At 43.6% G+C, this 23,207-nt stretch overlaps 1 protein-coding gene across 2 annotated transcripts in view; it reads right to left on the bottom strand.

Annotated features, from left to right (window-relative positions):
* Positions 1–23,207, bottom strand: part of LOC137371050 (granzyme K-like) — a 46,011-nt gene that overhangs the window by 15,304 nt on the left and 7,500 nt on the right. For both annotated transcript variants that reach the window (XM_068032960.1, XM_068032952.1), the window contains exon 2: positions 1,639–1,801. In XM_068032960.1, the coding sequence (XP_067889061.1) occupies positions 1,639–1,793 (155 nt within the window). In that variant the 5' untranslated portion in view covers positions 1,794–1,801. The remainder of the gene's footprint in view (positions 1–1,638; positions 1,802–23,207) is intronic.

The following is a 23,207-nucleotide window of genomic DNA, read 5'->3' as shown; positions in this document are numbered from 1 at the left end:
AAATTAACCAAGTCCCTTACTACTTACTATTGCTTTCATCTTTACATGAAACATTGAATCTACATGACAGGAAAAGACCACTCGGTTCAACTGGTCTCAGCCAGCATTAATACTCCACACAAACTTACTCCCATTCTACCTCTTCCCACCGTGTTCCCAGATTCTGCTAGTCCCTTCTCCATTATGTATGCAAAACTTCTGCATTTCATGCAAACATACAGTAAGGCAAATTATCATATTAATAAAAACACAAATTGCTGGAATTAAATAGCAGCTCAGTCAGTACCTGAAGAGTTTGCATTTTAGTGGAATCCTTCATCAGATACTCACTGACCTATTGCGTATTTCCAAACGTTTCTGTTTTTACTTCAGATTTCCAGTAATCACATTTTTTTATGTTGATTTCTAGTATGAGTGCAGTAGGTTAGTTATTGATTGCACCAGTTGCCTCAATGCCCCTTTCTAAAGGGATTTCAATTAAATAATTTTGACAAATGTCCTTTTATCTTCTGTGACCTGGACCCTCAGTTGGGACTCACATTGGGTGGATGGCCAGGTCTACTGCTGTCAATGACGTTAACACCAATGGCCACAGAAACTCCCAGCACTGGGGATCCCAGCCCCAGTCCACATCCTCCTACTTCACAGTCCATACAAGAGGCAGATTCAGGTTCTACCCATTTCAAGGCCCTGCTGAATTCCTAACATAAAAGGTTAAAAGTTAAATAGCAATAATGTCAAGGTAAACACTTTCATTACAGCAAAGAAACTAGATATCTGTTCCAAAGCTAAACATATCCAGGTCCCAAGCTAATTCCTGGCCCTCCCAATGCACTCCCACCTGAAGGGCTGCAGAAATTTGCTGCCTTGATCAATTTTCTAACTGCATTCTACTGTCAGAAAGATTTCTTGATATCTGCAGCCTGTAGAAAGGCTCCCCACCAGTAGGACATATTCAGAAAAGCAGCCTCCTAAAATACTTATGAATGCACTTTAGTTTGATCAGAGGAGTTGATGGTGATGTCATCAGGCCTTTAACCCAAACAAGTTATAAACATCTAGAATCCTTTCTGGTCATTTTGTTTATCCTGCAAGTTGCTCAGGGTGTTATTAAAATAAACCTACTTCTAAAAATATTGACATGTGTGAACATGGGTGAGCTCATTGATAGGTCTGCCCGTGCAAGTCCAATTATTAGGAACCACAATATTTCCCACATGGATCCATATAATCCTGCAAGCCAATGGTCCAACAGGCAGGGTATTCCTGGCTGGACAAGAAGTGGGGGCCCAGAAATACTCCATAGCGCACATGGTTAAATTCCAGCAATCATACATTGTGGTTCTGAAACCTTGGATTTTGCACGGCCATCAGATGCCCAGATTAAATAAAATCATATTTACAACTAGAGAACTATATGATTTTTTGCCATCTAACAACCAGAAAGTAATAATTTGATACAATTTTTTTTATCATATCAAGGATTATGTTAATACAAATATGCACCAATAACATGATGCTCTGCTGAACAATAATAATGTGGCTACAGTGTTTGAAAGCAATTATTCAAAGTGGGCTTGGCATGAGAATTAATAATCAGAATAATACTTCATTTTACATGTACACATTATAACTTACACTTGACAGCTTGCTGCAGTCAGTACCCATTTATTTGCGATCAAAGCCCCTCCGCAATAATGTTTATAGCTCTTCATTTTTTTGTTGTAAACTTGGATAGATGCCATATAAGGTTTTGAGTGGGGTTTAACTTCACGGCCTCCAATCATTTTCATACCATGATCTGTATTAAAAATATATATAGAAAATATTGAAAAGTTGTTTCGTCAGTTGAAACGAGCACTGAATTATTATAGGTGGATCTTTAACATATGTGAACATGGGAGTAATCAAATGTTTAAATTTAATATGATTTTATATAACTTGCAATGTAAGTAAAAGCATTCTAAAAAAGGTGAGGTGACATCTAGGCAACATTTGACCAAGTATGACGTCAAAGAGCCCGAATAGAACTGAAGTCAATGGGGGTCAGGGTAAAACTCTCCATCGGCTGTTGTCATTCCTCGCTCAAAAAGAGATGTTTCTGATTGTTGGAGGCCAATCACCCAGCCCCAAAACATCACTGCAGTAGTTCCTCAGGGTAGTGTCCTGGGTCGAACCATCTTCAGCTGCTTCATTAATGACCTTCCCTCCATCATAAGGTCAGAAACAGGGATGTTCACTGATGATTGCACAATGTTCAGGTCCATTCCAATTCATCAGATAATTGGCCTGATCTTGTACTCAACCAGATATCAGGTTCTTTGGCAGGTGGGGCCGGAGAATTGGAGTGGCAGTGGCCGTCACACGACCTGATGCCGGGATGGCTGGGCCCGATCTTCCCAGGGGCAGGGAAGCTCTCTGGCGGCACCTCTGTCACTCTGCGACAGACCCTAGTTTAAATATTTCAAATACCTCTCTGCATAAATTTCAATGTCATTCACCACGATCTTCCCATCTGTTCCCAATCTTGAGCTCAATGTGCTGCACTCATGCGCCTGCACTTTCCCGTCCACAAGAAGCTGGCACCACTGAGGAGGGGAAGGGGTCAACTCTGCTTTCTGTGTATAGATGGGGCGAAAAGGAGTCATATCTGCATTCTGTGCATAGATGGCAGGGGGAAGGGGTCAACTCTACATTATTTCATGGATGGGGGTAAAGGGGGGAAAATCTGCATTTTATTAAAAATGGTGCCAGCACCTGCTCCCGCATCAGGTGACACTGTTTACGGCATCACCAATGCCACCCCACCACATGATTGGTGTGGGTGGCTCCCATCGGTATGTTAAATGATTGCCCGCCACAGAATCGCAGCGCCATGGGTCCCGTGCGGGGTTGCCACCATTGTCTGCACCCACCACTGCTCCCGGCGTTGGGATAACAAGATCCAGCCTGATGAAGTAGTCTGTGCTTACATGCAGCAAGGCCTGGGCAAAGTGATAAAAAATATTCATGTCACAGAAGTGTTGGGCAATGACAAATTAAGCAACTCGCCATATCTCCCACCATCAACATCCTGGGGATCACTATTGACCAGAAACTGAACTGGACTAGCCATATAAATACTGTGGCTACAACAGCAGGTGAAAGGCTCAGTATTTTGTGGCAAGTAACTCCCCCTTTGACTCCCTGAAGCCTGTCCACCATCTACAAGGCCCACGTCAGGAGTACGAATACTCTCCACCTGCCCGGTTGGGTGAAACACTCAAATAGCTGGACACCATTCAGAACAAAGCAGCCAGCTTGATTGCCACCCTACCCATCACATTAAACTTTCACCGGTGTAGATTGGCTACAACATGCACTGCAGTAACTTGCAATATCCCAAATACTATACTGCCCAAATCTACAAGCTGTAAAAGCTTCTATAGGTACGTAAAGACAAATGTTTGGCTAAGACAAATGTGGGTCCATTACAGGCGGAGTCAGGAGAATTTATAATAGAGAATAGAGAAATGGCAGAGAAGCTAAATGATTACTTTGTGTCTGTCTTCACTGAGGAAGATACAAGAAATCTCCTAGAATTAGAGATCCAAGGAACTAGGGAGAATGAGGAATTGAAGGAAATTAGTATTAGTAAGAGGATTGTATTGGAGAAATTAATGGGGCTGAAGGTTGATAAGTCTCTAGGACCAGATATTCTCCATCCCAGAGTGTTGAAAGAGGTAGCTATGGAGATAGTGGATGCATTGGTGATCATCTTCCAAAATCCTATAGATTCTGGAGCGGTTCCTGCACATTGAAAGGTAGAAATGTCACCTCACTATTTAAGAAGGGAGGGAGAGAGAAAACAGGGAATTACAGACCTGTTAGCCTTATATCAGTCGTTGGGAAAATAGAACATAGAACAGTACAGGCCCTTCGGCCCACGATGTTGTGCCGAACCTTTAACCTACTCGAAGATCAAACTAACTACCTACCCTTCATTCTACTATCAACCATGTACCTATCCAAGAGTCGCTTAAATGCCCCTAATGTATCTGCTTCTACTACCACCGCTGGCAGTGCATTCCACGCACCCACCACTGTCTGTGTAAAGGACCTACCTCTGACATCTCCCCGAAATCTTCCTCCAATCACCTTAAAATGATGCCCCCTGGTGATAGCCTGGGAAAAAGTCTCTGGCTATCCACTCTATCTATGCCTCTCATCATCTTGTACCCCTCTATCAAGTCACCTCTATTCCTTCTTCGCTCCAATGAGAAAAGCCCTAGCTCCCTCAACCTTTCTTCGTAGGACATGCCCTCCAGTCCAGGCAGCATCCTGGTAAATCTCCTCTGCACCCTCTGTAAAGCTTCCACATCCTTCCGATGATGAGGCGACCAGAACTGAACACAATATTCCAAGTGTGGTCAAACCAGGACCGTATAGAGCTGCAGCATAACCTCGCGGCTCTTAAACTCAATCCTCCTGTTAATGAAAGCCAACACACCATACGCCTTAACAACCCTATCAACTTGGGTGGCAACTTTGAGCGATCTATGGACATGGACCCCAAGATCCCTCTGTTCCTCCATACTACCAAGAATCCTGTCTTTAAGCCTGTATTCCACAATCAAATTCGACCTTCCAAAATGAATCACCACACTTTTCCAGGTTGAACTCCATCTGCCAATTCTCAGCCCAGCTCTGCATCCTGTTAATGTCCCGTTGCAACCTACAACAGCCTTCCACACTATCCACAACTCCAGCAACCTTCGTGTCATCGACAAACTTGCTAACCCAGCCTTCCACTTCCTGATCCAAGTCATTAATAAAAATCACATAGAGCAGAGGTCCCAGAACAGATCTTTGTGGAACACCACTGGTCACCGAGCTCCATGCTGAATACTTTCCATCTACTACCACCCTCTGACTTCTATGGGCCAGCCAATTTTGTATCCAGAGAGCCAACATTTCCTGAATCCCATGCCTCCTTACTTTCTGAATGAGCCTACCATGGGGAACCTTATCAAACGCCTTGCTAAAATCCATATACACCACATCCACTGCTCCTCCTTCATCAATGTGTTTTGTCACATCTTCAAAGAATTCAATAAGGCTTGTGAGGCATGACCTGCCCCTTACAAAGACATGCTGGCCGTCTCTAATCAAACCATGCTTTTCCAAATAATCATAAATCCTGTCTCTCAGAATCCTCTCCAAAAATTTGCCCACTACCGGCATAAGACTGACTGGTCTATAATTCCCAGGGTTATCCCTATTCCCTTTCTTGAACAAGGGAACACCATTTGCCACCCTCCAATCATCCGGTACTACTCCAGTGGACAGTGAAGGCGCAGCAATCTCTTCCCTCGCTTCCCGTAATATCCTTGGGTATATCCCGTCTGGCCCCGGGGGCTTATCTGTCCTCATATTCAAAATTTCCAGCACATCCTCCCTCGTCACCTCAACCTGTTCGAGCATATCAGCCTGTTCCACGCTGTCTTCACAAACGACCAGGTCCCTCTCACTAGTGAATACTGAAGCAAAGTATTCATTTAGGACCCCCCCTACCTCCTCCGACTCCAGGCACAAGTTCCCTCCACTATCCCTGATCGGCCCTACCCTCACTCTGGCTATGCTCTTGTTCCTCACATAAGTGTAGAACGCCTTGGGATTTTCCTTAATCCTACCCGCCAAGACTTTTTCATGTCCCCTTCTAGCTCTCCTAAGTCCATTCTTCAGTTCCTTCCTGGCTACCTTGTAACCCTCTGGAGCCCTGTCTGATCCTTGCTTCCTCACCCTTATGTAAGCTTCCTTCTTCCTCTTGATTAGCAGTTCCACCTCTCGTCATCCAAGGTTCCTTCACCCTACCATCCCTTCCCTGCCTCATCAGGACAAACCTATCCAGCAGTCGCAGCAGGTGCTCCCTAAACAACTTCCACATTTCTGTCGTGCATTTCCCTGAGAACATCTGTTCCCAATTTATGCTCCCCAGTTCCTGCCTAATAGCATTGTAATTCCCCCTCCCCCAATTAAATATTTTCCCATCCCGTCTGCTCCTGTCCCTCTCCATGACTATAGTAAAGGTCAGGGAGTTGTGATCACTATCACCGAAATGCTCTCCCACCGAGAGATCTGCCATCTGGCCTAGTTCGTTGCCAAGCACCAAGTCCAACATAGTCTCTCCTCTAGTCGGCCTATCTACATATTGAGTCAGGAAACCTTCCTGGGCACACCTGACAAAAACTGCTCCATCCAAACTATTTGCATTAAGGAGGTTCCAATCAATATTAGGGAACTTGAAGTCACCCATGACAACAACCCTGTTACTTCTGCTCCTTTCCAAAATCTGCCTCCCAATCTGTCCCTCCATGTCTCTGTTGCTATTGGGGTGTCTATAGAAAACTCCCAACAAAGTGACTGCTCCTTTCCTGTTTCTGACTTCCACCCATAATGACTCAGTAGACAAACCCTCCTCGACGACCTCCCTTTCTGCAGCTGTGATACTATCCCTGATTAGCAATGCCACTCCCCCACCTCTTTTACCTCCCTCCCTATTCCTTTTGAAACATCTAAACCCCGGAACATCCAACATCCATTCCTGCCCCTGTGATATCCACGTCTCCGTAATGGCCACAACATCGTAGCTCCAAGTACTGATCCATGCTCTAAGTTCATCACCCTTATTCCTGACACTTCTTGCGTTAAAATAGACACACTTCAACCTATCATACTAGCTGCAACTTTGCCCTGTCAATTGTCTAACCATCCTCACAGACTCTCTGCACTCAGTATCTGCCTGTTCAACAGCTACCCCATCCACTGATCCGTAGCTCTGGTTCCCATCCCCCTGCCAAACTAGTTTAAACCCTCCCAAAGAGCTCTAGCAAACCTCCCGCCCAGGATATTGGTGTTCCTCCAGTTCAGATGCAACCCGTCCTTCTTGTACAGGTCCCACCTTCCCCAGAAGATATCCCAATGATCTACATATCTGAATCCCTCCCTCCTGCACCAGTTCTGTAGCCACGTGTTCAGCTGCACTCGCTCCCTGTTTCTAACCTCACTAGCATGTGGCACCGGTAACAATCCTGAGAACACTACTCTGCTCGTCCTGCCTTTCAGCTTCCAACCCAACTCCCTATATTCGCTTTTCAGGTCCTCATCCCTTTTCCTAGCTATGTCATATGTACCACGACCTCTGTCTACTCCCCCTCCCCCTTAAGAATCCTGTAGGCTCGATCCGAGACAACCCTGACCCTGGCACCCGGGAGACAAAATACCATCCGGGAGTCTCGTTCGCGACCACAGAATCTCCTGTCTGTTCCTCTAACCACTGAATCTCCTATCACTATCGCTCTCCTATTCTCCCCCCTTCCCTTCTGAGCCACTGGGCCAGGCTCAGTGCCAGAGACCTGGCCAATGTGGCTTTCCCCTGGTAGGTCGTCCCCCACCAACCGTATCCAAAACGGTATACTTATTATTGAGGGGGACGGCCACAGGGGATCCCTGCACTGCACTCCTATTCCCTTTCCATCCCCTGACGGTCACCCAGCTACCTTTATCCTATAACTTAGGTGTCACTACTTCCCTATAACTGCTCGCTATCACCCCCTCAGCATCCTGAATGATCCGAAGTTCATCCAGCTCCATTGCCTAACGTGGTCTGCGAGGAGCTGGAGTTGGGTGCACCTCTCACAGGTGAAGTCAGCAGGGACACCAGTGGTGACCCTTACCTCCCACATCCTGCAAGAGGAGCATGCAACTGCCCTCGCTTCCATCCCCTCTGTCCTAAAGTGACAACAGAGATTTAAAAAAAGAAAAGGAAAACCTTACCTTACCAAACCCTCCACACAAGAGGCCCTTTTTTTTTTGGTTAGAGGAGGAGGATGGGTGGGAGGCACTACACGTGTACTGTTTCGGGTTTAGCCACTGCCCGAATATATAAGTTTACTTACCCAGCAGTCCCCGTGTTCGCCGAAACAAAAGGTAAGTTATTTTAAACTGAAACTCACCTTCCCAGCTGACACCTCGCTCGCACTATCGCTGCTTCAGAAAAAGCTAGAACCTATTTTAAAAGATGTGATAAATGGACACTTGGATAATAATGATCTGATTGGGCATAGTTAACATCTATTTATGAAAGGGACTATCATGTTTGACAAACTTGGAGGAGTTTTTTTGAGGATGTTACGAACAGAATTGATAAAGGGGAGTCAGTGGACATGGTATACTTGGATTTTCAGAAGGCTTTTGATAAAGTCCCCCACAGAAGGTTGGTTCTCACAATTAAAGCACATGGGATAGGAGACAATATACTGGCATGGATTAAGGATTGGTTAACAGGCACAAAGCAGAGAGTAGGAATAAACAGGTCATTCTTGCGTTGGCAGGCTGTGACTAGTGGGGTACCACAGGGATCAGTGCTTGGGCCCCAGCTGTTCACGATATGTATCAATGATTTGGATGTGGGGACCAAATGTAATATTTCCCAGGTTCACGGATGACACAAATCTTAGTGGGAATCTATGTTGTGAGGAAGATGCAAAGCAGCTTCAAGGGGATTTGGACAGACTTAGTTGGTGGACAAGAACATGACAGATGGACTATAATGTGGAAAAAATGTGACGTTATTCAATTTGGTGGGAGGAATAGATGTGCAGAGTATTTCTTAAATGGTAAGAGATTAGAAAGTGTAGATGTACAAAGGGACCTGGGTATCCATGTCAATCAGTAGCTGAAAGCTAACATGTAGATGCAGCAAGCAATTAGGAAGGCTAACTGTATGTTAGCCTTTATCGCAAGAGGATTTGAGTACAGGAATAATGAAGTCCTGCTTCAATTGTATAGAACCTTGGTTAGACCGCACATGGAGTACTGTGTGCAGTTTTGGTCCCCTTACCTTAGGAAGGATATTACTATCATAGAGGGAGTGCAACGAAGGTTCACCAGTCTTGTTGCCAGGATGGCGGGATTGTCCTATAAAGAGAGATTGGGGAAACTGGGCCTGTATTCTCTAGAGTTTTGAAGAATGAGAGGTGACCTCATTGAAACCTACAATATACTTAAAGGGAAAGACAGGATAGATGCAGTTAAGATGTTTCCCCTGGGTGGGGAGTCTAGAACCAGGGGACACAATTTCAAATCAAAGGGGAAGCCACTTAGGACAGAAATGAGGAGAAATTTATTTACTCAGAGGGTTGTGAATCTTTGGAATTCTCTACCCCAGAGGGCAGCTCAGTCACTGAGTATGTTTAAAGCAGAAATTGATGTATTTCTAAATACCAATGACATAAAGGGGTATGAGGATAGTGTGGGAAAATGGAATTGAAGTGGATGATCTATGATCATATTGATAGGCAGGCAGGCTCAATGGGCTGAATGGCCTACTCCTGCTCCTATGTTCCTATGTTCCACAACCTAGATCATCTAGAAGGACAAGAGTAGCAAGTGCATCGGAACGCAACCACTTCCAAGTTCCCCTTCAAATCACACAATATCCTGACTTGCAAGTAACTGCACTTTGTGAGTACCATCACCACATGGAATGCTGTGGTTCAAGAAGGCAACTCACCACCAATTTCTCAAGGGCAATTAGGGATGGGCCTTGACAGTGATGCCCACATACTGTAAATGAGTACAAAAAGTTAATACTTCAAGAATTTCCAAATATGTTCATTCCCAGTGCTCAGAGGTCACAATCAGTTACACTTCAGAACGAGCAGTAAGCTCATGATATTCATTATGTAGGCTGGGCAGTGAAATTGGGTCAGATTTAGAATTTGGGTGGAACAAGCCATTTGCTGAGTCTTATTTGTCCCCATTTTCTCCTTTGCTGTTCTCTTTCCAACACACCGTTGCCTCTAACTGCTTCTCGGCTCCTGTTTATACAGATATAAAGCCAGCTGAGAGAATTTCCTGAAGGACAGCCATTGGACCTTCACTCACTGATTACCCATGACAATGGTCCCTGGCACTCAGTTATGTGATGCTAGGGAGGGCAGGGTTTTGGTGGGGGGTGGGGGGGATCACAATAGGGGGAGGTGGGCATTCCTAATCCTCATAGCACACAAGGAAATCTAAAGAAAATGGTTACCTGCCTAGTCCTACAATCCGCTTTCCGGGAGGTTTAGCCTGGTGGAGGAGCTGTCACTACTGCTGGGCTCAGGCCTCAGATTAAAATTGCAGTTGGGCCCATTGATAATGTTCAATTGAATTGATAATGACGTGAGGTGTGTAATGGGCTGCCAGTTCAACATTTCTTGTTTTACAGCTTCGTCCATAGATAAGTTTACCCCCATGAGAATGAAATCTGGTATCTTTACTCACTAGACCCCAGACAGAATCACAGTGCAGAAAGGAGATTTGCAGCGCAGAAGGAGGCCATTCGGCCCATTGTGTCTGCACCGGCTCTCTGAGCAATTCATCTAATGCTATTTCCCCCAACTTCTCCATGTAGCCCTGCATATTTTTCCTTTTCAGATAATAGTCTGATTCCGTTCTGAATGGCTCGATTGAACCTGCCTCCATCACAGTCTCAGGCAGTGCATTCCAGATCCTAACCACTCGCTGCGTGAAGAAGCTTTTCCTCATGTCACTTTTGCTTAATTTGCCAACTACTTTAAACCTGTGCCCTCTCATTCTCAATCCTTTCATGAGTAGGAACAGTTTTTCCTATCCACTCTGTCCAGACCCCTCATGATTTTGAATACATCGATCAAATCTCCTCTCAATCTTCTCTTCTCCAAGGAAAACAGCCCCAACTTCTCCAATCGATCTTCGTAACTGAATTTCCTCATCCCTGGAACCATTCTCGTGAATCGTTTCTGCACTCTCTCCGATGCCTTCACACCTTTCCTAAAGTGCAGCACCCAGAACTGGATGCAATACTCCAGCTGAGGCCAAACTAGTGTCTTACACAAGTTCAACATAACCTCCTTGCTCTTGAACTCTATGCCCCATTAATAAAGCCCAGGATACTGTATGCTTTATTAACTTCTCACTCAGCCTGTCCTGCCATCTTCAATGACTTATGCACATATACTCCTAAGTCCCTCTGCTCCTGCACATAGGAACAGGAGTAGACCATTCAGCCCATCGAGTCTGCCCCGATATCAATATGGATGATCATCCAATTCAATTCCATTTTCTCACACTATCCTCATATCCCATTATGTCATTTGTATTTAGAAATCTGTAAATCTTTAAACATACTCAATGACTGAGCTTCCACAGCCCACTGGGGTAGAGAATTCCAAAGATTCACAACCCTCTAAAGAAATTTCTCCTCATTTCTGTCCTAAGCGGCTTCCCCCTTATTTTGAAATTGTGTCCCTTGGTTCTAAATTCTCCAACCAGGCGAAACATCTTAGCTGCATCTACCCTGTCCATCCCTTTAAGTATTTTGGAGGTTTCAATGAGATTACCTCTCATTCTTTGAAACTCTGGAGAATAAAGGCCGAGTTTCCCTAATCTCTCTTCATAGGACAATCCTGCCATCCCGGGAACAAGTCTGGTGAACTTTCATTGCACTCCCTCTATGGCAGTAATATCCCTCCGAAGGTAAGGGGACCAAAACTGCACACACTACTCCAAGTGCGGTCTAACCAAGGTTCTATACAATTGAAGCAAGACTTCACTACTCCCGTACACAAATCCTCTTGCGATAAAGGCTAAGGCTAACATACCATTAGCCTTCCTAATTGCTTTCTGCACCCGCATGTTAGTTTTCAGTTACTTATTGACAATTGTACCCTCTATGTGATATTGTCTCTCCATGTTCTTCCTATCAAAATGAATCACTTCACATTTCTCTGCATTGAACTTCATCTGCCACTTGACTGCCCATTCCACCAACATGTGTGTGTCCTTTTGAAGTTCTACACTACCCTCCTCACAGTTCACAATGGTTCCCAGTTTCATATCATCTTCAGATTTTGAAATTGTGGCCTGTAGACTAAAGTCTAGGTCATTAATATGCATCAGGAAGAGAAAGCGTCCCAACACTGACCCCTGGTGAACTTCCCCACAGATGTACAATTTTACTCAAGTCTGTTGTGTGGCACTGTATCAAATACCTTTTGGAAATCCACATACACCACATCAGCAGCATTGTCCTTCTCAACCCTCTGTTACCTCTTCAAAAAACACCAGCAAGATAGTTACAATTATCCTTTAACGAATGCATGCTGGGTTTCCTTAATTAACCCGCATTTGTCCATGTGATAATTAATTTGGCCCTGAATTATTGTTTCCAGAAGTTTCCCCACCAACAATGTTAAACTGACTGGCTTGCAGTTGCTGGGCTTACCCTTACATCATTTTTTGAACAAGGGTGTAACGTTTGCAATTCTCCACTCCTCTGGCATCACCCCTGAGTCGAAGGAAGACTGGAAAATTATGGCCAGTGCCTCCACCATTTCCACTCTCACTTCCCTCAGTATCTTTGGATGCATCTCATCTAGCCCTTGTGCTTTATCAACTGTAAGTATAGACAGCCTAACACCTCCTCCTTATCAATTTGATATCTCGTGTATTAATTACCACCTCTTTCACTAAGGCCTGGGCAGTTTTATCTTCCTTGGTAAAGACAGACGCAGCTGGTCATGTAATACCTCAGCTATTCCCCCTGCCTCCATGCAGATATCACCCTTTTGGTCCCTAATCGGCTGTACTCCACCTTTTACCACCCTCTTACTATTTATATGCCTACACAAGACTTTGGAATTCATTTTATGTTAGCTGCCAGTCTCTTTTCATACTCTCTCCTTGCTTCTCTTTTTTGCTTTTTCACTTTCCCTCTGAATCTTCTATATTCTACCTGGTTCTCCATTGTATTATCTACCTGACATCTGTCATAAGCACACTTTTTCTTCTTCATCTTTATCTCTCTTTTGTCACCCAGGAAGCTCTGTACTGATTTGTCCTACCATTCCCGTTTGAAGGAACATACCTTGGCTGTGACCAGACTATTTCTTCTTTGAAGGTAGCTCATGGTTCAGCTACTGTTTTTCCTGACAACCTTTGATTCCAATTTATTTGGCCCACATCCATTCCTACCACGTTAAATTTGGCTTTCCCCCAGTTAATTATTCTTACTCTAGATTGTTCTTTGTCCTTTTCCAAAACCAACCTAAACCTTATGATACAATGATCACTGTCCCCAAAATGTTCTCCTACTGATATTTGATCCACTTGGCCAACCTCATTCCCAAGAACCAGGTCTAGCAGTGCCTCCTCTCTCGTTGGATTGGAAACATACTGCTGTAGAAAATTTTCCTGAACACACTCTAGGAACTCTTGCCCCTCACACTACTACAATCGCAGTCTATATTTAAATAATTAAAATCCCCCATTATAGCAACTCTATAATTCTTGCATCTCTCTGTAATTTCCTTGCAAATTTGTTCCTCGTCATCCTTTCCACTAGTTGGTGGCCTGTAGACTACATTGAGCAATATAATTGCTCCTTCGTTCTAGCTGAATGGATTCCATCCTTGACCCCTCAGGGATATCCTCTCTCGCCAGCATTGTAATGCTCTCCTTAATCAATACCACCGCTCCTCCCCCATTCTTCCTTTTCTATTTCCTGAACACCTTGTATGCAGGTATATTTAACACCCAGTTCTGCTCGTCTTTGAACCAGGTCTCTGTTATAGCCAAAACATCATATTTCCACATCTCAATCTGCACCTGTAACTTATTAACCACACTCAGTGCATGCACAGACATGCACATTAACCCAGATTTAGACTTTAGTACTTTCTTCTTTACAACACAACTAGTTCTGGTGTTGAATATTATCAAGCGGTTTGGTAGCAAAATACATTTCTTTTCTCTTTAAAATTCTCTTAGATTCATGACTTCAGTTGAAAAATATTTTTGTGCTTCCTAAAATGTTAACAAATGAAAGCACATCAAAATGCAAGGAAGTAGATGTCTATTGAGATAAATATAGAAAGGGATAAATATCAATATATGAATATGTCAGATGTTGAAAGCTTGGATTAATTATTGTAAAAATGATTTAAAAATACCTATTGACACTTGGACATTATTACAATAAAGCCTAATATAAATGTACTAAGTATAAAAGTTCCTTATTATGTTACTTACAGGTTGGAGTTAGGGAAATGGGAATTAAAGAAATGAACAGAATATGTTGCAATGATTTCATTGTCGCTTCTCTTGTGATTACAATGAAAGATCTCATGTAATTTATAATAAACTCAAAGGGATATGGTTTGTTCACTTCGATGTCATCTCCAAGAAGTTGAAACCTTTCTATTGTAAATCTGTTCTATTTATGGCAAACCACATGAGAGTACCCAAAGCTAACCAGAGTATCGTAACAAATATTCCGGCATCAGTGAGAGGAAACTAGTGTTTCACTAAGGTTTTTTTGAAAAATATTTGAATCCATCTCTTTATATATAGCTTGTATTTTTCAGTGAAACATTCTGACGGCACATAAGCTATAATGAACTCATCATGTGATGAAGCAGTCCGTGCCCACATGCAGCAAGATTTGGACAACATTCAGCCTTGAATTGATAGGTGGCAAGTAACATTTGGACCACACAAGTGCCAGACAATGACCATCTCCAACAAAAGAGAATCTGACCATCTCCCTTTCTTCATTCTATGGCATTACCATTGCTGAATCCTCCAGCATCAATATCCTGGGGGCTATCATTGTCCAGAAACTTGACTGGACCAGCCAAAAAAATACTATGGCTACAAGAGCAAGTTGAAGGCTTGGAATTCTGCAGCGAATATCTCACTGCCTGACTCCCGAGAGCCTTTCTACCAACTACAGGACACAAGTCAGGACAGTGATGGAATATACCACACTTGCATGGATGAGTGCAGCTCCAACAAGGCTCAAGTTGCTTGACACCTTCTCAGACAAAGCAACCCACTTGACTAGCACCCCATCCACTAGCTTATACATTCACTCCTTCCACCAATTCTGCATCGTAGCTGCATCATGTACTATCGACAAGATGCACTGCAGCAACTCATCAAGGCTCCTTCAACAGCATTTTCCAAACCCACAATTTCTACCACTTAGGAGGGTGGCAGGTGCATGGGAACACCACCACCCGCAAGCTTCCCTCCAAGTCACACAACATATTTAACTTGCAAATATATCACCGTTCCTTCATTGTTGCTGGGTCAAAATCCTGAAACTCCCACCCTAACAGCACTATGGGTATACCTACACCACATGAACTTCAGTGGTTCAAGGTGGAGGCTCACCAACACCTTCTTGAGGACAATTCGGGATGGGAAATAAATATTGGCCTAACCACCGATGCCCACACCCGTGAACAAATTATAAAAAATATTTATTTAGATCCCATAGCATATGCAAATTAAATAAAGTAGTAAACGGAAGCTGATTAATTCTGAGAAAATATGAATGGAATGTGCCACTTTAATGTGATTTATTTTCAAATAGAGACAGCCGTAACAGAAACAATCATCCCTAAAGTGGCATTCTTTTACATCATTTCGCCAAAGGTTTGTTTATGTGTGCACAGTGAGGTAGAAGGAAGAAGCAATAATAGGCAGCTGGTCAGGGAACAAATAATAAAATCCAGATCAAGTAGATGTCAAGTCGTGTTATGGTTTTTGGTGCATTATCTGGAATGGACTTAGAGCAATTGGATAATAATAAGATGTAATCTCTAGGGTTCCAGGTTCTTATACTATCCAACAACACTGTTGGAAATTGTACATGTAAGGAGGTCAGATGAGGCCAGAATCTGGCTCAGCTCTGTTGCCTCACACTATTGAATATTCAGCTAGGCTCACTTAGATGCCAACTTGAACTCCGTGGTAATGTTAATCTAGACTGATATTCCAGTGCAATACTAAGGGAAGGATGCAGTGTTGGAGGTGTTGGATTTTGGATGGCAATATTCAAAGAAGAGCAGTGGAGTTCTTCTGGTGTCCTGGAGAGTATTATGAAGCATTTAGGAATGTCCCGAAGTCGTGAAAGATGCAATATAAATGCAAGTTCTTTCTTACGTTCATATGTGAAGAGGTGACCACTTACAGCAAGCATACAAGGCTATGGGCCAAGTGTTGGAAAATGGGATGAGAATAGATAGGTGCTTGATGGCCGGCACGGACAGGATGTGCTGAATGGCCTGTTTCTGTGCTGTATAACTCTATGACTCATGTAGCATTCTGTATAGAATACAAGAATACCCTCTCTGTTTCCCCTCAAGTGGGGAAATACTTATTGAAGAGAGTTTCCCAGACCCGGATAATATCTGGGATATTTATGACTTAACTATAATTATTAAAAAATAGGCTATCCGATAGATAGTAATATTCTCTGTTAGTTTTCTTTCTTTGAAGGAAGACTAATTTAGTTCTTCAGCCCCAAACAATTGTCTGCAAGAAAAACAAGAAATGCTGGAACCACTCAGCAGGTCTGGCAGCATCTGTGAAAAGAGAAGCAGAGTTAACGTTTCGGGTCAGTGACCCTTCTTCGGAACTGACAAATATTAGAAAAGTCACAGGTTATAAGCAAGTGAGGTGGGGGTGGGGCAAGAGATAACAAAGGAGGTCTGGATTGGACCAGGCCACATAGCTGACCAAAAGGTCACGGAGCACGGGCAAACAATATGTTAATGGTGTGTTGAAAGACAAAGCATTAGTACAGATAGGGTGTTAACAAACTGAGGATTGAACAGCAGCAAGTACAAACATGAAAAAAAAAGTGGGTAAGCAAACTGAACAACCTGCAATGAAATGAAATTAACAAAAGAAAAAAAAAAAATTGTAAAAAATGTAAAAAAATAACTAAAATAAAAGTAAAATGGGGGGCCCCCGTCACGCTCTGAAATTATTGAACTCAATGTTCAGTCCGGCAGGCTGTAGTGTGCCTAATCGGAAAATGAGATGCTGTTCCTGGAGCTTGCGTTGATGTCCAGTGGAACACTGCAGCAAGCCCAGGATAGAGAGGAGAACATGAGAGCAGGGGGGAGTGTTGAAATGGCAAGAAACCGGAAGCTCAGGGTCCTGCTTGCGGACAGAGCGGAGGTGTTCCACAAAGCGATTACCCAGTCTGCGTTTGGTCTCCCCAATGTTGAGGAGACCACATTGTGAGCAGCGAATACAGTATATTACATTGAAAGAAGTACAAGTAAATTGCTGCTTCACCTGAAAGGAGTGTTTGGGGCCTGGGATAGTGAGGAGAGAGGAGGTAAATGGTCAGGTATTACATCTCTTGCGATTGCAGAGGAAGGTGCCATGGGACGGGGACGAGGTGGTGGTTGTAATGGAGGAGTGGACCAGGGTGTCGCGGAGGGAACGACCCCTTCGGAATGCTGACAGGGGAAGGGAGGGGAAGATGCGTTTGGTCGTGGCATCATGTTGGAGGTGGCGGAAATGGCAGAGCATGATCCTTTGGAAATGGAGGCTGAGGGGTGGAAAGTGAGGACAAGGGGAATCCAGTCACGGTTCTGGGAGGGAGGGGAAGGGGTGAGGGTAGAGGTGCGGGAAATGGGCCGGACACGGTTGAGGGCCCTGTCAACAACAGTGGGGGGGAATCCTCAGTTGAGGAAAAAGGAGGTCGTATCAGAAGTACCGTCATGGAAGGTGGCATCATCAAAGCAGATGCGTCGGAGACGGAGAAACTGGGAGAATGGAATGGAGTCCTTACAGGAGGTAGGGTGCGAAGAAGTGTCGTCCAGGTAGCTGTGGGACTCGGTGGGCTTATAATGGATATTAGTAGACAACCTATCCCCAGAGATGGAGATAGAGAAGTCAAGGAAGGGAAGTGTCAGTGATGGACCATGTAAAAGGTGAGAGAAGGCTGGAAATTGGAAGCAAAGTTGATAAAGTTTTCCAGTTCAGGGCGGGAGCAGGAAACGGCACCGATACAGTCATCAACGTACCAGAAAAAGAGTTGGGGGAGGGGGCCGGAGTAGGACTGGAACAAAGAATGCTCGACATATCCCACAAAAAGACAGGCATAACTAGGACCCATGCGGGTACCCATAGCAACACCTTTTACTTGAAGGAATTGAGTGGAGTTGAAGGAGAAGTTGTTCAATGTGAGAACAAGTTCAGCCAGGCAGAGGAGGATGGTGGTAGATGGGGATTGGTTGGGCCTCTGTTCAAGGAAGAAGCGGAGAGCCCTTAAACCATCCTGGTGGGGGATGGAGGTGTAAAGCGACTGGACGTCCATAGTGAAGAGGTGGCGGTTGGGACCAGGAAACTGGAAATTGTCAAAATGACGTAGGGCGTCAGAAGAGTCACGGATGTAGGTGGGAAGAGACTGGACCAGCGGAGAAAAGATATAGAGTCAAGATAGGAAGAAATAAGTTCAGTGAGGCAGGAGTAGGCTGACACAATGGGTCTGCCAGGACAGTCCTGTTTATGGATTTTGGGAAGGAGGTAGAAGCAGGCTGTCCGGGGTTGCGGGACTATGAGGTTGGAAGCTGTAGTCGGAAGATCTCCAGAGGAGATGAGGTCAGTGACAGTCCTTTGGACAGTGGCTTGATGTTCGGTGGTGGGGTCATGGTCCAGAGGGAGGTAGGAAGACGTGTCTGTGTGTTGGCGTTGAGCTTCTGCAAGGTAGAGGTAGGTATGCCATACAACAGCACCACCCTTGTCTGCAGGTTTGATGACCATGTCGGGGTTAGACCTGAGAGAACCGAGTGCCTCAAGTTCAGAGGGGGAGAGGTTAGAGTGAGGGGGGGGGGGGCAGAGAAATTGAGATGACCAATGTCTCGCCGACAGTTTTCAATGAAGAGATCAAGAGCGGGTAAGAGGCCAGGGGGAGGGGTCCAGGTAGAGGGAGAATGCTGGAGGCAGGTTTCTTTTTCCCAGGGTGGAAGAGGCAGTTACCAGGGGACATAGGTTTAAGGTGAGAGGGGCAAAGTTTAGAGGGGATGCGCGAGGCAAGTTCTTTACACAGAGGGTGGTGAGTGCTTGGAACTTGTTGCCGGGGCAGGTGGTGGAAGCAGGTACCATAGAGACGTTTAAGAGGCATCTTGACAAATACATGAATAGGATGGGAATAGAGGGATATGGACCCCGGAAGTGCAGAAGGTTTTAGTTTAGGCAGGCATCAAGATCAGCGCAGTTTGGAGGGCTGAATGGTCTGTTCCTGTGCTGTACTGTTCATTTTTCTTTGGGTGAATGGGTCTGCTGGTCAGGGGGGAGGACTCCTGGTCAAAGTAGTGAGCCCGGATATTTGTCCCACAAATATGTGGGACAGGCTGGTTGGACCAGTAGGCCTTTTCTGGCCTATCATTTGCGTGTTCAGACAAATGTCAATTGTTATTGTCGTTGCTGTCTCCATAAGCTATGAGGCTGCAGGTTTGTAAACTGAAATTTGTTTCATAATATCTTAAGCAATATGAACTATAAAATCTTGATGCAACTTTTGAAATTCTTACTAAACTGAATTTAGCAAGAATTTAGCGTCATTTCAGCCATCAGGATGTTCAGTTTAATTTCATCAGTTGTCATTGGAAAAATGTCAAGATTTCTGAACTACATAAAAACTTGTTTTTATTTAGTGCCTTTAACACAGCAAAACTTTAAGGCGCTTTACAGGAGCTTTATCAAATAAATGACACTAAGCCACAAAGAGATATTAGGCCAAATGACCAAACGTTTGGTGAAAGAAGTAGGTTTTAAGTAGCATCCTAAAAGAAAGAAAGAGAGGTTGAACAGACAGGTTTAGGGAGGGAATTCCAAAGCTTTGGTACTCAGCAGCTGAAGGCACAGTCAGCAATGGTAGAATGATTAAAATTGCAGATGTGCAAGCTAAAACTGGAGGAGCACAGGAACTTGGAGGCTTGTGAGCTGGAGGAGATTAGAGACAGGGAGGGCCAAGGCCATGGAGGAGAGATTTGGAAAAACTTGAGAGTTTGAAAATTAAAGCATTGCTCAACAGGGATTCAATGGAGGAGCAGAGATGATGGCTGGAAAGGATATATCCTCGCACCCAAGTACAAGAGAAAATAGGAAGGCTTTCTTGTTCTAAAAAAAAACTAAGTTTTCAAAAAGGCTGAAACAATATTCCAAACAAAAAAATTATTTGGCAAATCATACATGACAAGCACCAATAAAGAATAGTTTTGCTTCTGAAGTGTACACCCACATACTCAAGTACAAATGAAAACTGGGCTTCTTTATAAAAAGCATGGACAAGACTGGAAAAAGGTTGGTGTCCGTCGGGTCAAAGAACTAAAAACAAAGTTCTGGAAATATATAAAGGAGTATCAACAAATCTATCAACATCTGAAAAGCACACCAGGCAAGCAAAGTCTACATGCTGATGTTCTGCATGTAAAAAAAAAGGAGATAACTGATAAAAGACAAGCGAAAAGCAGATAAAACTAGTCTGGGCAGATTTGATCAGTGCATACTAAAATAAGTCAGGGAAAAGATTGCAGAGGCACCTAAATCTATCTACCTATCCATATATAAGAGGCAATAATGTTATTCTTATACGAGAGCGAGAGAACGAGAAACTAAACTGGGAAGTAACAGACCAATTAGCTGAATGTCAGTGGAAGGAAAGATGTTGATACCGAAATGTAATAGAAAAAAACATTCAGAAACTGAACACAATAGACAGCATAGATTTTGAAAGGGGAAGTTCTTGATCAATCTTATTGAATTCTTTGAAGAACCAGAAAGAGTAGAAATGGGTAATGTAGTGGGTGCCCATCCATGGACTTTCAAAAGGCCTTCGATAAGAAACTTCTTTACTCAGAGACTGGTGAGAATGTGGAACTCACTAATATTTGAAGGTGGTTGAGATGAGTAGCATAGATATAATTAAGAGGAAGCTAGATATATGCATGAGGGAGAAAGGACTGGAAAGATATGGTAATGGGGTGAAATGCAGTAAAGTGGGAGGAGGTTCATAGGAAACAAACACTGGCATAGACCTGATGGGCTGAATGATCCATTTCTGTGCTGTTAATTCGATCTGTAATAGTTATAAAACTGAGTTGATGGGCAATCAAGGTTAGATGTTACTGTCCATTCAGTCTGCCTCAAAATTTACACCAATGCAAATTCCAAAAATCTACTTTAGAAACATCCAAATAGAAACAGATTTCAAAACTTGGCATCAATAAATTACTACCATATCGCCCACCACCTATAGGGTGGTTTTAACTTTCTTCTGCATCAACACTTGAGTGCACAGAGGCTCAAAAAACATCCTCAGTTGTAGTAAGACAAATCTGGAATTAAGGAGGCAAGTGCACAGATCAGAGATTGAGCCTAGTCTACACAATTTAGTGGAGCAAAGTTATTTTACAGACTATGGATCTCATCCAACCCAAGGAAAATTTAATTTTCTTGGTTGCCACTCTTCCCCTCACTTAAAGTTGAATCTTTGCTGAAGTATAGCTTGATAGCCAACAGGCTGAGCAAATTTTGACAGCAAGGCTCAATTGTATGTCCATACAAAAAACTTCCCAGCATTGCACCAGCTAAAAATCCAAGGGACAGAAGCCAATTGTTATGCTTTGTATGATCAGCTACGAATGAGAAGACTCACGATGTTATCAAGAGAGCTCTGTTATCTTTAGAATAAAATCAGTGAATCATAGAATGGTTACAACACAGGAGACAACCATTTGGCCTGTCACATCTGTGCCTGCTCTCTGTAACAGCAACTCAGCTAGTCCCAATCCCCCACCTTTTCCCATAGCCCTGCAAATTTGTCTTCACATAATTAACCAATTGTCATCATTTTGAACATATCTATCAAATCTTCTCGGAGAAGAACAGACCCAGCTTCTCCAATCTATCCACATAATTGAAGTTCCTCATCCTTGGAACCATTCTCGTACATCTTTTCTGCGCCTTCATTAAATGCTTTAACAGCCTTCCTAAAGTGTGATGCCCAAAACTGGACACAATACATCAGTTAAAGCCAAACAAGTGTTTTATACAGGTTTATCATAACTTCCTTATTTTTGCACTCTATGCCCATCAATAAAGCCCAGAATCCCATATGCTTTATTCACCGCTTTCTCAACCTGCCCTGCAACTTTCAATGATTTGTGCACATATATCCCCAGGTCCCTCTTCTTCTGCATCCCATGTAGAATTGTACCCTTTAATTTATATCGCTTCTCCTCATTCTTCATACCAAAATGAATCACTTCACACTTGGCTGCATTAAATTTCACCTGCCAGGTGTCTGCCCATTCCAGCCTGTCCATGGCCTCTTGAAGTTTATCACTATCCTCCTCACAGTTCAGTATACTTCCAAGTTTTGTCTCATCTGCAAATTTTGGAAGTGTGTCCTGTACACTCAAGCTTAGGCCTTTTAGAAGTTCATATACACCACAATCTCAACTACTTCCTCTTTCACCATGAAAAGGGCAGCATCTCAGTAAAGACAGATGCAAAGTACTCATTTAGTACCTCAGCCACACCCTCTGCCTCCATGCATAAATCCCCTTTTAGGTACCTAATCAGCCCCATTCCTCCTTTTACCCCACCCTTTTACTATTTATGTGCCTGTAGAAGACTTTTAGATTCCCTTTCAAGTTAGCTGCGAACCTTCTCATTCTGTTTGCTTTAATTTTTTTTTCCACTTCCCCTCGGAACTCTTAATATTTAGGAACATAGGAGCAGGAATAGGCCACTCAGTCTATCGAGCCTGCCCTGCCATTCAATATGATCATGGCTGATCATCCACCAATGCCTTTTTCCCACACTATTCCCATATCACCATATGTCATTTGTAATTAGAAATCTGTCAATCTCTGCTTTAAACATACCCAATGACTGAGCTTCCACAGCCCTCTGGTGTAGAGAATTCCAAAGATTCACAACCCTCTGAGTAAAGAAATTTCTCCTCATCTTGGTCCTAAGTGGCTTCCCCCTTATTGTGAAACTGTATCCCCTGGTTCTAGACTCCCCAACCAGGGGAAACATCTTAGCTGCATCTACCCTGTCTATCCCTTTAAGTATTTTGTAAGTTTCAATGAGATCACCTCTCATTCGTCAAAACTCTGGAGAATGCAGGCCCAGTTTCCCCAATCTCTCTTCATGGGACAGTCCACCATCCAGGGAACAAGTCTGGTGAACCTTTATTGCACTCCCTCAATGGCAATAATATCCTTCCTAAGGTAAGGGGACCAAAACAGCACAGAGTACTCCAGGTTCAGTCTAACCAAGGTTCTATACACTGAAGGAAGATTTCGCTACTCCTGTACTCAAAT

This window comes from Heterodontus francisci, chromosome 1, assembly GCF_036365525.1.
Source record: "Heterodontus francisci isolate sHetFra1 chromosome 1, sHetFra1.hap1, whole genome shotgun sequence".
NCBI classification, from domain to species: domain Eukaryota; kingdom Metazoa; phylum Chordata; class Chondrichthyes; order Heterodontiformes; family Heterodontidae; genus Heterodontus; species Heterodontus francisci.
This window is presented reverse-complemented; position numbering and strand designations above follow the sequence as displayed.